Source organism: Cataglyphis hispanica, chromosome 18, assembly GCF_021464435.1.
Source record: "Cataglyphis hispanica isolate Lineage 1 chromosome 18, ULB_Chis1_1.0, whole genome shotgun sequence".
Classification (NCBI taxonomy): Eukaryota; Metazoa; Arthropoda; class Insecta; order Hymenoptera; family Formicidae; genus Cataglyphis; species Cataglyphis hispanica.
The window spans coordinates 2839601-2855271 of NC_065971.1; the positions used below are offsets into that span (position 1 = coordinate 2839601).

At 35.0% G+C, this 15671-nt stretch overlaps 1 protein-coding gene across 2 annotated transcripts in view; it reads right to left on the bottom strand.

Moving 5' to 3' along the window:
• LOC126856219 (uncharacterized) overlaps positions 1–15671 on the bottom strand; it is a 100952-nt gene that overhangs the window by 69617 nt on the left and 15664 nt on the right. The window contains exons 1-2 of one of the 2 annotated variants that reach the window (XR_007688336.1): positions 378–489; positions 140–181 (exon numbers count right to left, since the gene is read on the bottom strand). Coding sequence is in view for 1 of the 2 variants with exons in the window: in XM_050604516.1 (XP_050460473.1) it covers positions 140–181 (42 nt within the window). In the remaining variant the exon portion in view is untranslated. Of the gene's footprint in view, positions 1–139; positions 182–377; positions 490–15671 lie in introns of those variants that run through there. The other variant, XM_050604516.1, reaches the window with a different exon arrangement.

Here is a 15671-nt window from a genome sequence, read left to right on the forward strand (position 1 = left end):
AGATAATGCTGACATTATTTTTGCAAAAAAATTATTTTATAATAAGTAGATAAACAACTTATTATATTAATAATTTTTTTTTTTTAATTTCAATTAAAAATATAGTAAAATAATATGAGATCAAATAAGTTTCACTCACCGGTACGATGCGCAACGGCGGAGATCTGTACATAAGGTTGATCTGCAACATGCAAATATATTCAAATTATAAATTAATGTCGAATATAATTAATATTTCAAATAATATTTTATAATTTGATTATGCGCGTTCTCAAAATGATTAACAAATGATATGATCAGTATTGTTATTCTGATATCGTCCGTTATCACGCGCATTACGTCATTACTCGAATCAAATAATCATTAATTCGATATACTTATTGTTCATCGCGAGAGATAATCGTTAATTATTAACTGTAGAGAATGATTGCGCGTTTAATTTTTACTTCGAGCGCGTGTGATCGCGTTCAGAATGATACACGAAATGACTCGCAGCTCGCTCGAATCTCACTAAAACACAAACAACAACAAGGTGACTCCTTATACACAATACATAATACACTCTATAGGTTACAGAAAATAAATACCGAGTATATATGACAATAACATAATTCATGATCATAAAACATCTAAGACGTTATGAAAGAAATATTATTCATATTTCTTGAATTTCAAATTAATTGCTAATAAAAAAGTAATACGTATAATATATCTACATTATATGGTAATTTTTCATAACGTTAATTGCTCGATTCTGCGATTCTTATATTATCGCACGAAAATGATTAAAAAATGATAAATAATTTCATCTAAATTATCAAAAAGTTCAAATCGCGGCGCAAAATTATTATATATATAAATGTCAACATATTTAAAAATAATGTAAAATGTTGATCATTTTTCGCAATAAAATATTTTATAATTTCTGTCAACTTAATTGCTACTTCAAGTACATATATCATAAGAAATATCCGCTTTGATAAATTGCTTCGACATGTGTTGTTAATTGCGAGTTAATTAATTGTGATGAATTGATAATCTTTAACTTATATAAAATAATCGCGTCATGTGATTTTTAATATTTCACGATCATATTTCGATTGATAATGAATTTGTGACGATGAACATATGACGTGCAGCGAAAAGATAACGTCATGAGACGTTCATCGTATTACTTTTTCAAACGCAATCGCAAAAAATATTAAAAGATGCCAAATGCGATCATTCTTTATGATTATTACAATTAGCACAATTATCAGTTTGTATAATTAATTAATTCGCGCGATAAACGGTAATAAAAATATCCCGATGATGACTATTTGATTTAAATAACGAAATGGCATGATATATCAACTCTGTTTATCAATAATATACGTATTTCGCGGGATTTACATATGCGTTGAAAATGTACTATGTTTGCAATATCGAATTCCGATTATATATTTTATATATTTGTTGTCCATTGCGTTTTAACTTGGCATTAAGTCGCAAGTTTTGTAATATCGCGCGATATTACAGTTGAATTGTCGATGTCATTTCCGAATTTTTTAATCATTAACGAAATGTTGCGCATAGAACTTCGAATCGAGCGATATTGTGGCGCATTTAATTAGTAAATACAGTTAACGAGCCATATTTTGATATCTGTCAAACGCATGACAAACATTCAATATCTGCACATCAATAATTTATTAAAATTTGTATGTTAATTTAGCCCATCGAAATCTATCATGCAAATAATCACATATTTTCGAATATTACGTCCTGAGGAAATTAATTTTTTATTTTAACTTATACATATTTGCTTATGTTGCGATACGAGGCAGAAAGAGAAAAAGAGTAAAATTCACGATTTCGAATGTCATAGATTCTTAATGACAATTTTTGCGTTATTGTCGAGAATGCAAAGTTGTGCATTATCTTTCATTGATTAATGCGCGATTTTATAATTAACATATTTTCGTAAATCAGAGGATGTTGTATGAGTGCCAGAAAAAAACAGTACAAGATTAACAAGAAAGGAAGAGGCGTTAGACGTCAAGGGAGCAAAAAACTATGAGATAAGACGATTTATGACTTAAATTTTTATTTATTTTATTTATTACTTATAAAATTAGTGTCTCGTTTATCTACGAGACATAAATTTTAACAGAGAAAAGGCTAATTTGGAAGAGCTAGGCTAGAGATACCCTGCTAATTCATAAATCAGCCAGAATTTTTTACTATCAAAGCCTGTCGGTGCCATGTGCGATTTGTTTCCTTTCGGCTCGATAATAAGTACATTTTTCACGCCCCATCGTTATCCTTATCATAATCAACGTCATTTCACAATAAAGGTTTTCCATCAATCTAAGAAATATATTTGTGGTATATCGTTTTCAAATTGGAATAACGTTGTTTTCGTAGCACGATGCGTGTGTGTGTGATCATGATATTTGTGCATGTTAAAATTTATATTTATTAATATTAATTTATCAATATTTGGGATGTCGCAGCAGTTTACTTACGATATTATAACATACTTCAATATTGTTAGAGTAAAGCGATGAGAAATAGCGGGATAGTTCTAGTGCTCGAGATTAGAGACAAGTGGCATCAGCGATATTATCTAATTTAAAGCTATAGTTTGAAACTCATACATGCGCTGTTAGATTGATTACTTGGCTAGTGTGTACGTGAGTAAGTCAAATATAAACCGGACTTTTTCCAAAACATTTTATTCAATCAAAATATTTTTAGCGCACACCCAAGTCATTTTTCTACATACTTTTCACTAAAATCTAAGCATTTTTGGTACCGGATGGGCAATTTTTTTTATTATGCGTGTCACAAAAAGTAGAGGAATGTATTCGAAATCAATTTAGGCTACCCTCGTATTTTTATTCGCTTGCCACAGTTAAAATTTTTTCTCCGACATTATCTTAAAGTTTACGTAATATATATTGCAATATTATTTGAAAATATATATTCTATTCTGATTTAATATAAGTGAACTTCTGTTTAATTATAACGATGTATCATATATTAACGATATAATACAGCGCAAAAAGAAAAGAATTTTTCATAATATTATATACAAAAACAAAAAATAAATTATCTAAATAATTCATATATAGTTTTAGCAAAATAAAGTAAAAAGTAAAATAAAAAACATCCATTAGTTATTAAAAACAAATTGGCAAAATAATAGAAACAAAATGTTAATATAAATATGTATAACAAAACTATCAAAAATTATCTATACATATTTTTATATCTGAAAATTGATAATCAATTCTTTGTGATTTTTCGCTTTGCATTTCCGAGCATCGAGCACAGTTGTATCGGTGTGTTTATATCATGAATCACGGAAGGAGAAAATTATTCGACGTCCGTAGTTAATTGTAATCACTTAATTACGTTACGATGCTTTGTTCGCGAGTACTTGCATCGAGTTGCTCCAAGTGCGGGATCGCTACGTTGACCGCGATCGATTATCTCGATTTGGTTGCGGCCGCGCGATTAGAATACCGATTAACCGTGATTAGACGTGACCGTGGACATTCCTACCGCACGCAAATGCCTGTTGGTTACAATGGTGTCGAACAACAGTGTTATCTATACAGTGGAACCACGTACGTACGTGCGTGCGTGCGTGCGTGCGTTGGACCATAAGCCTCGATTATGCGTTTCCCTTAACCCCCATCGGACACCGCAAAGCAAAATTTCCAGCGGTATCAGGGGATTATGGCCAAGTATTCTCCTCCTTTTTGAGATATTAACTTGATATTATAAAATTAACAACAATAAAGTAAATATATAATATAATAATATTCTCCTGTTTAAAATTAAAATATCTTTCATTAATTAAATCTATTCTGTCATTTTTTGTTTGTAAAAATATATAAATAATAAATCGCTTGCATCTTTCGATTTTCACGCTTTAAGAAAGTTGGATGAGATTTGACAGTTCTGAGTAACATTCAAAAAAATTATAGAGAACGGTATCAGAAAAGAAAAAAAAAAAAATGTGATATCCAGATCCCTTTGTTCGGCGCGACCAAGACCTAAAACAGAATCTCGTTCAGAACAAGCCTGTCGAGCGTATAATTTCTTCGGGAATCACCGATGGGAGAAGCGCGCGCGCGAAGTGGCGGGAAGACAGAAGGATTGAGTAACGGATCGGCGAACGAGGTGAAAGAGGAGAAGAAGGAGGAAGAGGACGCGGAGACTAAAGGGGATCGAGTATTAATAGAGACTCGGGCGACTGGAAGCCGGAACTGAGCAGCGCGCAACCTCTCTTCCTCTCCTTCTTCTCCTCCGTCTCCTTTTATCTTTTCAGCGAGAAAGAGAAAGAGAGAGATGGAGAGAAAGAGAGGTCGCCTTATTTATAAACGGCGAGATGAAACGTGGTTAAGCCATCGTGAGAGGAAACCATTCTCGTACTCATACTCAGCGATCCAACTCAGCTCCCACGTTTCCACAGATGCATTACAATATACGCGTACAGCACCTCGCGCGACTGCACCACCCCTGACGTAACGCACGAGCAGTGCATTTATTTAAAAAATCATACGCGCCTACATTATTATTATTATTTGAGTCCACTTTCTCCGCACGAGCGTCTTATTGAGTGCGTCACAAATCAATGCGTCAGAGTGCACCAATGGTATCTCTTTTTTAATCGCGTATAATAGAAGTCAAACGGAAAATAGAGAGATGATTGTCCATGTTTCCACGATGGACAGTCATGTGATATCAACAAAGAGAAATTAAAGAATTTGAAGGAATAACAAAATTTAGATTTTTTTTTTTATTTATTTGAATCAGATTTTATCTTCTCCAAAAAATTAAATTTCGAAATCACATTTAAAATGTAGATTATAAAAGTTTAGTATATATAGCAGACATATTTCTTTCAAATTCTTTTAATATTTAATTATTTTTCACTAAAGTGCAATTTCTCTCTCTGTCTTATTAATAATTTTCAAGTAGCTCCTAAGTTTAAAATGTAGATAACAATACTAGTGAATTTAATTAACAAATAAAATAGTTAAATATACTAAGGAATTTAACAATTATATAAGAAAATTAATATGTTCTAAAATTAATTGTTCTAAGCTGAAAACAAAAATGGAGAAAATAGCGACAAAAGAAGAGAAAGAGCAGAACTCGAGCTTTCTCATTTGCATTAAAAAAAAAAAGACTTCTACATGTCAATAGATTCTTTTGAAAATTTGCTCGATAATGCATCTTTTTTTTTCTTCATGGATATCAGTAGCACTGCGATATTTACAAAACTGAAGGCAAAATTCTTATAATATATACATACTCAACTTAACAGCGATATCAAAAAAGACGGAACTATTCGATATACTGTTAACATTTCGAAACAATACATTCCTGGCTTTCGTAGCACGGCATTAATTAACTACGCATTAATTTCCCGAGTCCCTCTCCAGGTCCGGTCTCGGGGGTCTTATGTCATTAGCGTGTCATACTTTTCACTATGGACTCGCACTTTCATACCGGCAGTAATAGCGATTGAGTCTTGGATAAGCGCGCGTGTGCATAACGGGCTCGCGGCGTTCTCAAGGCTGAAGAAAAACGCAGTGTCTATGCACGTACACACTAGTGAGAAACGCAATTTATAGATAATGCACAATACAGTGACGTACCGTTACAACCGGTACTCGGCCTCGACGTTACTCCGCGCTAATGCTTCTCGTGCGCTTTTCGCCTATTAATCGATACTCATGCTATTACGTGCTATTCGTTAGCACGGCAGATAGACGTCCAACGTGCTTCTAAATTTGCACCACTAACGCGATAAAATTGCACACGTAGATCGAGAAAAGAATTAAAAAAAAAATCTCCTCGGCAATTACACTTCAATTTTTATATCCTTTATCTTTACGCGATTTGATTCCGTCGACAAACTCATTTTTTTTTTAGATTTAACTCTATTACATATATCTTTTCGAAAGACATAAAAATATATTTGAATTGAAAATAAAATGATTTGTAATGACTCTTCTTTCAGGAATATATGCATTGTCAAGCGAAAATATTTTCGCGCATATTTATATCTCCTTTAAAAGCGAAAAATATATTATATCGTTGTGCTGCAATGATTCAATAGATTTAAAATCATCGATAATGTTTCGGACTGATGGTGCATCGACAAGATTTCTGCAGCAGAATTTACAAAGAGATTCCAAGTTGCCAAGTATCGGATGCATAATACCGAAGAGTTTTCGAAACAGTATAGAGATACGTGCCGTAGAAAATAGAAAGGAAATGCCGGCGGCGAACTTCCGCGAGCGCTCGGAAAACACGATGAGATGCCGGAACGAGAATAGAAACACAATCTCGCGCGCGCGGAAAACATCCGACAAGAGAGAAACAGTATACTGGTTATTTTTACAAGCTCTGACAATCGTAGACACTGCTCGTCTCTCATATAATTCGGTATATTTCACGATGTGATTAATTAAACATACGTGTGAAACATAATGGGATGTTGCCACGAATTTTCTAGGTTGAAATCAAACAAGCGCTTCTTGTCTCTCTCACGAATAGCGAAACCGAAATAGAAACCATTTCGCGGATTCTAGACGCGATGCTAGACATAAACCAGCGGAGCTATTTGTAACTTCATCCCAACAAGTGCGTTGAGGAACGCAACGCGAGGAATTACAATCTTGCGGTCAAATATCATTTTCGACAAAATATTTATGTAACAATATTTTTTTTTAAATATCGCAAATTTCTTTTTTATGTTATGTCACGTTTCGTCATTCTATCGCTCTACTTTTGACGATTACATTATATGTTTCGGTTAAAATGTTTAATTAAAAATTTCTAACATTTTTCATTATTACTGCCCAAATATTACTTATAAGACACATATAAAAATACGTTCCTAGAATATTTACTTGTCCAAATTATATTTATATCGAGATATACGTGCACAGATTTTATAAAAACAACCAACGTTCTCGTTATTACATAAAATGTTAATTTTGTTACACAATCATTCGCGAATTTTTCATTGTGCCATTGATGACCAGATGTTGAAATTTATCTAGTGAACTACTCATCCGCTGACGAGCCGGAACAAACGCGAAGTAAACGACGATGATTTGAGCTTGATAGTCTTCTTTTATTCGCGACGATATTATATGCGCCGATTAACTGTCAACGCGCAAATTACCTACACACTGATGTGCCGCGTATAATAACCGATACTTACACGAACAGATACGTGTGCTTGAGACTCGCCGATGTCGCACAAACAAATACACGTGATCGGCAGAAAGAGAAAGAGAGAGAGAGAGAGAGAGAGAGAGAGAGGAGACGCCTAACGAGCGCGTCCAACGCCGACGATAAATCAACGTTGCGTAATCGAGAGGTTGATTTATATCGCTCGACGTGTGTGCTGTTGACCCGCGCGATTGCTTCCTTTTTTTTTTCCCTCCGCCCCTCTTTTCTCGCCCGTCAACCACTTTTTCGTTCGCGTTTCTTTTCCGCTCGCCGTTCCTGCGGAGATTTTCCGCGATCGAGTATGATCTTAAATTAAATGACTGCATGACTACTACTCACTTTTCTCGATCTTTATACTTTACGTTAATATCTTAGCGATGATTAACATATTTTCCCTCGATAAATACTTTGTTTTACTTTGTTGAATCGCATAGAGTATTTCGCGAGATTTGCAATATACATATTTTAAGAACGTAAATATATACATAATTGTTATACTTTGTTTATGTGTAATTATGTTTTATATTTAACTACGCACCTTTTATTATCTCACATTTTTATAATTATCATAGATAACGTTTGTTATATCTTTAGTTACGCAAAAGAAGAAAACAAATAATTTTTTCAAATTGCAAGTATGTAATTGACTTTTGACTACCGTATGTCAATTGCTCGAGGTTGGATCTCATTTCATTTAAAAAAAGGCGCATATCTATTATGTCGTTTATCGCACGCGTGTTATCGGTACCCATTTCTCGTGCCGATTACCTCATCGCGTTCGACTTTTCCAACGCAGACGCGGTATCTCGGAAATATATCGATACATGCCTAGCAGCCCACGTGCCACCTTCGAGACGCTACACTAGTGAGAGAGAGAGAGAGAGAAAACACTATCAGTAATGCTCAGTCGGGTGTGACACTGGTTGTCGAGTTGCAATCGCGAGAAAGGATTGTGCTTTCATACCCGGAAAATTTATCCTTCTCTTTTATGAAATGATTTTCCTATTACTTATCGTAATGCGTATTGTATCTCATTTGATTCATTTTTTAAGAATCCATTTTTATCATCACGTTCCTTTCTCTTTGGCGTGAGCCAAAAAAAATATTCTCGTATATTATCACAGAAAAAAAGATATTGTTCAGAATTTACCAACACAATCTTACGCAATTCAGATTTCCGAATCATTCGTTTGGGAGTCATCCAGTATTGTTTCGGGTCGACGAAAGTGGCGATAAATCGAACCGCACGCACACCCAAGCGAGCATTGGCAGAAATTTATATCAAAGATTCAGAGCAGCTACTTGTACAATGTTTGTTAGTTTACGCGGGTATATAACGGGCGAGAATGGGCGGAATTTTAAGCAGAGCATAGATATTCATTCTGGTCATTCCAACGGTCACCCGGTATCACTGTTATTCTCCGTTTAAATATTATATTAGAGAAACTATTGTGGGGCCGTATAAGAAATAAAACATATATACGCGTGTATCAAAATATAAGAGTGTCTCTCGAATATCTTAACGATAGCGACATTAATTTCATGATAATTATATTATGAGAAAAATACGCAAATAAATTCTATTTAATTAATAATTGGACAAACAAATATGATCAACAATTGGAAGCTAAATTGAAGTCGTAGAGCGAATTAAGATCCGTTTAAAATTAAAAAAAAAAAATACTATCTTCAAGCCGAACAGCATTTAGCACTGTTAGAACAGAAATATTTTTGAAGATGCTCACGCTCAAAAATCGATGTCGACTTCATTTGATTTGGCGATTAATTTTATAATATAATGTTGCCGTTCTTATCGGAAGAAATATCGAAAATGATGATTGAAATTGAGATGCTAACAGAATGTAACAAAAATTTAACAATATATTTATTTTATTTTATTATAATATTAAATCATTTAATCTTCCTTTTCTTCAATCACGTTTTTTATTCGTTAATTAATTCGGATCACAATGCAAAATTAAATTTTGCATGAAATTCTAAGAAACGCGCATTTCCCTCCATCACCCTCGTTCCTCTCCTTTCAAAACGGATTTTCTCTCTCGACACGACGACATAAGGCGCACATAAGGTGAAGGTATCGATTGCGCAACGTCAATATTATGCAACCGAGTCGGCTTCCTGCTGTTATCTAACCGCACAGAGTACAGGAACTCGGCAAAGACTGGGACGCGATGATGTGACGTAGTTGCCCAAAGTTTTCTTCTTCCGCGATCAACGGCAACCGCTCGTCGATAACTTTACATCATCGTCTGCGTAGCGCCATAAACGGATTCTTACCGGGGGGCGTACTGCATAATACGTGATGAAAAAATCTAATTATCACGTGTTAAACAGGTTGCTTATAGAATCGATTGTGGGAGAAAGTATACTCGCGCACTAAAGGTGAGATGCGTACACGCGATGAGTCTACGTTCGATTAACCCTTTTTCCTTTAAGATGTCATACATAGGATACTTCTATAGATATTGTCATAAATTAGTTGTGAAATTTGATATTGGGTTTTCAATAAAAATACGGAAAAGACAAATTTTTTTAATTTTGGGGAATTTTTTCCTATTCTGATAATTTATATATTTAAATGCGAAAATTACATTTTATTACAAAATTGAAATTAAAGAAATCTGCTTTTATTTTTGAAGTTTGAAAGTGAATTCTCATATATAGAAAAAGATAACTATAGTAAATATTAAGGAAAAAATCATGTTATGTACTTAATCGATGAAAATCGATTACATATAAGATTCATATCGTCTTCGATATTAAATAAGTCTATCTATTAACCATTTGATAATGAAGCAACCGCCATTTTTCTTGCCTCGATCTCAAGTTTTTGCGATCGAATCAACCCGTTTGGTTCCGGGACACCCTGTACGGAACTTCTAATTTGAATTGCAAATGTGGCAAAACGTCAAACGAGAACCATTAATCACTCTACGTCTCACTCACCTTCATAAAGTTACATACACATTCCTCTCTTTTCCTTTTTGTGTGTGTGTGTGTGTGTGTGTGTGACTAAAATAATTTTCCTTACAAATCTAAAAAGATCCTTTACAAATCTAGAAGATTATTTTTAAATCTTATTGCCAAATATCTAAATATCAAGACAAATTTCCGTTTATTTGTATATATATTGATAATTTATTAATATGACAACTACTATATGTATATTATACTTGTATTAACTTTAAAAATCTTTTACAAGATCTTATAATTTTTTGTGCTTTTTTTTAACTATATTTTTTAATAAAATATGAATTAGAATTTGCATGTGTCATAATAGTATTTGATAATTTTTAATAACTATACATTCTCGAATTTTGTTTACAAATTTAAGATTGAAGATTTATTATATATATTTTTTTATACATATAATGAACATATATAATAAATATTCAACTATAATTTTATTTATTACTGCAAATTACAACTGTCAGATTCTTATTTCATATTGACATTGTGTGTGCAATCATCGTATTAAACGTATAAAACTCGGAAAGTCGCGATTACCGCTAAATGCAGCACTAAATAAGGGTGAGAGAATATGTGGCAATGGTGTTCTCTTACCGTATAATTAGTGCTAAATGTGACAGTCTGATCTTGAGTTCAATTTGTCTAATATGATCATGACACGCGATTTAAACACGAAACGAGAGTCGGGCGGGGCGTGCTGAGAATGCAAGCCATTGTCTTTCAGGCGTATTGCACTACGCGGTGTATTAATAAATCGTGCACTGTACACGCGTATCGCTTCGAAGCAATATTGATTCTTTCTCAATCGAAAGGTCTGCTACTGTGGAATAGTGTGCGGCTGTAAAACTCAAATCACACGGAACATGAATTCTAACTTGTTGTGTAAAACAAATAAATCTATCATCGATAAAGCTAAGAGATTCTGTTAAGAACTCGAAAAAATAATGGCGCAAAACATCTGGATCGAATATGACTCGGTTTCAAATATGGTCCACGTATGCTAATCATCCATTTCACAGATCTTTTTGTCGAAAATTTTATCATTTGTGCAGAAATGACTATTTTTCCGTCGTATATTTTATTGGAGAGCTAAGATAAATTATATATATATGAATTTTATAAGACATCTTTACATTCTTTAATATCTTCATTGAAAAAGATCCCAAGCTTAGATCTAAGCATTTTCTCTTTTTTTCTTTCTCTTGGATCAAAACCTTCATACTTTACAATCACAATATAATCTGTTGCGGCGTTACAACATCACATCTGGTAGATTTGCCCTTTAGGTTTTCTCAGGGCTCGCATCAATCAACGCGAGATCTTGTTGTGTTTTGTTACTCGAGAGTTTCAAGCTAAGGGGATCCCTACAGATACGGGTCTTCAGAAAATTTGTGACAGCCGACAAGGATACAAGTTAAGAACGTTCTGTCTGACTTAGACTTTAGAGACGAAGTCGAGCAACAGGAGCGCGAACCAGTCATGTAGGTATGACGGAGATTGTGTGATCTCTGAACCCGATATATACATTACGCATTACGGTGTCTCTCTCAAGGCTGCTTACAGGGAGCGATAAGTATGCGATTTATGTGTGCCCGGGCGATGTTGCGTTGTATGGTACTGCATATGCATGTGAGTGTCACACAACTTGCCGCGAATTGCATCAGCGACACTTTCGAGCATTGAGGTGCGATAGTCCATTGTTATCACCGTATTATCGTATGGCACGCACGATCCGTTTCCACTCACGATCACCCCGTTACTTTCGTCGCGGCTCGCCCTTACCTCTTCGCCGATTAATTCGCCGTCCGATCGGCCGCGATGATGGGAAAGATACACGCGCCTTATTCCATTCCCGTCATGTGCAATAATGAGAACGGACAAGCTTATTATGCGTATTAAGAGGCTTAACACGTATAACCAATGTATACAGAATCTCATTTCCCAACTCCCAATTCTAAACACTAAGCTCTTAACTTTCAACTTTCATAAATATAATTAAAAATATAGATTATTTAGAATCTCTGTAAATTGAAAAATTAATGTATAATGTGCGATTCGAAGTTCTTGCTTTCGTTAGATTTTTTTTTTTTTTATTCGATAAACAACCGAATATTTGACGAAAGTTTCGATTTAAACAAGTATTGATAAGCCATTAGTGAATATGTCAAAAATAATAAAATAATAAAATAAAAGGTGCAAATAATAAAGTAAAAGCTATAATTTGTATCGAATATTTTTGCAAAAATATTGATTTATAAAAATAAAAAGAAATGCGATTTTTATACCGATATATTGCTTAATGGCTCGATTAGCTCGTTTTAATACAATCCAAATTCTTATGTATGACAGTCACCAGTATATCTGAGAATCCTTCACGGCCTGGCCCGCGAAACGGGTTCCTCGCAGGTGAAGGTGCGACGAGGCATGGCGCGTCCCGGAAGTAGGTGCGTCCAACGTAGTTCCTCCTTTCGAGGTCGGGACGTTCTTAATAGTCTCGCGATCACCATTGTCATCGTTATGCGTTCGATATTAACAATCGTGCTTTCTCGTGTTGTCGACAAGCAAGTGAAAAAAAAAGAAAGCGAAAAAAGAGAAAAATGCTATTTGTTATTTGGAATAAAATTTGAAAATGAGTGTTAAACTTATAGAAAATATATAAATATAATAATTGATTTTTCATTTAAAAAAAAGTTTGCAATACTGGCAATACGTGCGCGCGGAAAGTAAGCTTGAATTAAAGCTTTCAAAGCTTGGACTTTTTATAGAAATATTAACAAAACGTCTTACGTGAAAAAATAATTTTTTTTTTTTTTAATTAGATTATAAAGGTAAAAAATATAAGATCGTATAATATATATGTATATTGTCTAATCGTTCTTAAATGAAAAAATCATAATTCCTAGAAATTTATAAGTGAAAGATTAAGGTTACCAAAAAGTGAAATATTAAAGTTGTCAAGTAATAAATTATGTAAATGACAGTTCATTTATAGTAGATTGATTTTTTTTAAAAAATAAAAACAATTCCGTTCTTTGCCGGCAAATAATGAAATTATATTTAAATCACTTCCCCATTAATAATATTTCCATAACTCCCACATAAATTCCGCGATTACAACAAAATGCATTAACTGCAGATAAAGATAATATATAGACTCAAGTATATATGCTAAAAGAAAAGAGAAGAAAGGAAACAATATGTATGTATGTTTGTGGACGAGGTGCGCGGGGATCGGAGAGAGAGAGAGAGAGAGAGAGGTGAAGTCGGTCGTAATCTGTGGGAGAGGACGAGGAGGCAGCCAGGCATGTCCGAAGGAAAGGAAGCTCTGCGGACCTCAGTTCCGCTCGTTCTCTCGTCTTCCTATCCGATTCTCTCTTTCTCTCTCCACCTTCTTCGTAAGAGTTCGTACGAGCCACTGATTCCAAGCCGAGTGTACATACTACGACGACCGATGTTCGCTAGGGCGTGGGTGTGTACGTGTGCGTATGCGTACAACGTGCGCGATGCACGCCCGTGGAAGCGACACACTCCGCTACCTCTCTTAGGCCACTTACCTTCTCCCTCCAGCCCCGTGGGACACGAGGACGACTTGTTTGGGAGATCGAATGGGTTTGTCCAACGATTCGGAGCCGCGCTTCGAAGGAAATTTTTAAGATTTTTCGGAAAGAAGATTTCAAAGGCCAACTAATAATTGGCGGGACAAGTTTTTAGTATAAAAGAGACAAAGATTTCTTTATTCACAGATTAGCCAATTAAACTATGCCAAGAATTTGTAACATCAAATGTAATACATCCACAGATGAGTTAATCTTGCGATCCAATATCGTCAACGAGATATCTCGTATTTGTAGAGATGGGGATCAGATATTTTTTTTTCTTTTTTTTTTTTCTATAACGTTATCAAAAATTAAAGAATTATGTAAATATAGAAGCTAAAATTATTATTTTAGATTCTTTGAAAGAATTTTTTTTCTTTTTTACGCAAAGCAACTTATTGATAAGAATTAAAAATTGCTTCACTAACTGGCTAATAACAGCAAAGCAATATTACATAAAAAGATTTATTATCTATAAACAAAAATGCGGGATCATCGTTTAAAAAATCTTTGAATATGCATCGAAGGTGCTCCTTTGTTACTACGCAATTAAGAAAAAAGTAATTTAATATGCGCAAAAGTTAATAAATTGTATTATAAATATTTCAAAGATTTTTTTGAATGCGGTACATTGTATTATTTAAAGAATTAAATTTAAACAACGAGCACGGAACAAGACGATCCATCTCTCATGCATCTTATCTAAGTAAAATTTTAAGGATATGAGGTACTCTCCGCGAAAGACTCTTAAACGGTTCGTATTACGCTTCGGCAAATCGTTGTTTAGCGTTCAACCGCGATCCCGTCCGCGTCCCGAGCGGGAAAATGTTAATTTGCATAAATGATCGAGGGATCTTCCCGCATCCCGGAAAACGGGCGAATGCTACGTGACACTAATGCCGCCTTTCGCATAGTAATCGAGGAAGCAATAGTTTCCTGGAACGCGGTCTTCTCTTTAATCGGTAATTCGACTCCCGGTAATACGACACACTTGTCCAAGATATTCAGCGCGTGCATTTACGCCATAAAAGTATAATTGGATATTTTAACCGGCGCACAAATTATATATTTAATATCTATTTATAAATTTATCATCGGTAATATTTGAACTATCCAAAGAATAACGTGTCAAAATATTTGATAGTTATATATGAAAGTATGTTTTACCTTAAGATTATTTATGATTTTAATATTTAGAGCTATCAAAAATATTAAAAAATATATAAAACATAATTGAAAAAAATCGATATATTAATATTTCAAGGTTTGGCAAAAATGTGATCTTTCAACAAGACTACTCCCAGACCTTTCCACGCATCTTCTCTCAAACCTTTCAATACTCAATTGCGATTGGATTATCACTCCCTCGTCTCGCGTGTCTGATCTCGTGTCTAGTTTCCTTTCGCCATCCCCGATATCTTGTCCCTATCTCTTCACCCTTTCCGTGTGGGCAGTCCACTTATGAGCGGTTCCATGTTCATGTGAGTCGCGCGAGACACGAGAATGAGAAAGAGAGAGAGAGAGGGGGGAGGAGGAGGAGGAGAAGAGAAAGATCCCGGACGCCTGCATCGCCGAAGAATGCCGTGTAATGATGCTGCACATCCGGGACGACGGTTGGAATACCCTTCCCCGCGTTCCCTCGCGCCCCTTGCCACGTTGCCGCCGTCATCGTCGGCGTTCTCCACTCTCCGTTCTTTCTACCTTGTACATCCTCCTCGGCTTCCGAGATGCTTCTGTGGCATGGCACAGACCGTGTGGCCTGAGCGGCGAGAGGTGCACGCGGTGGCGTAATCGCTCTCGAGAAGAGGCTGCTCTTCCTTCGGTCGCGATGCATCGCCG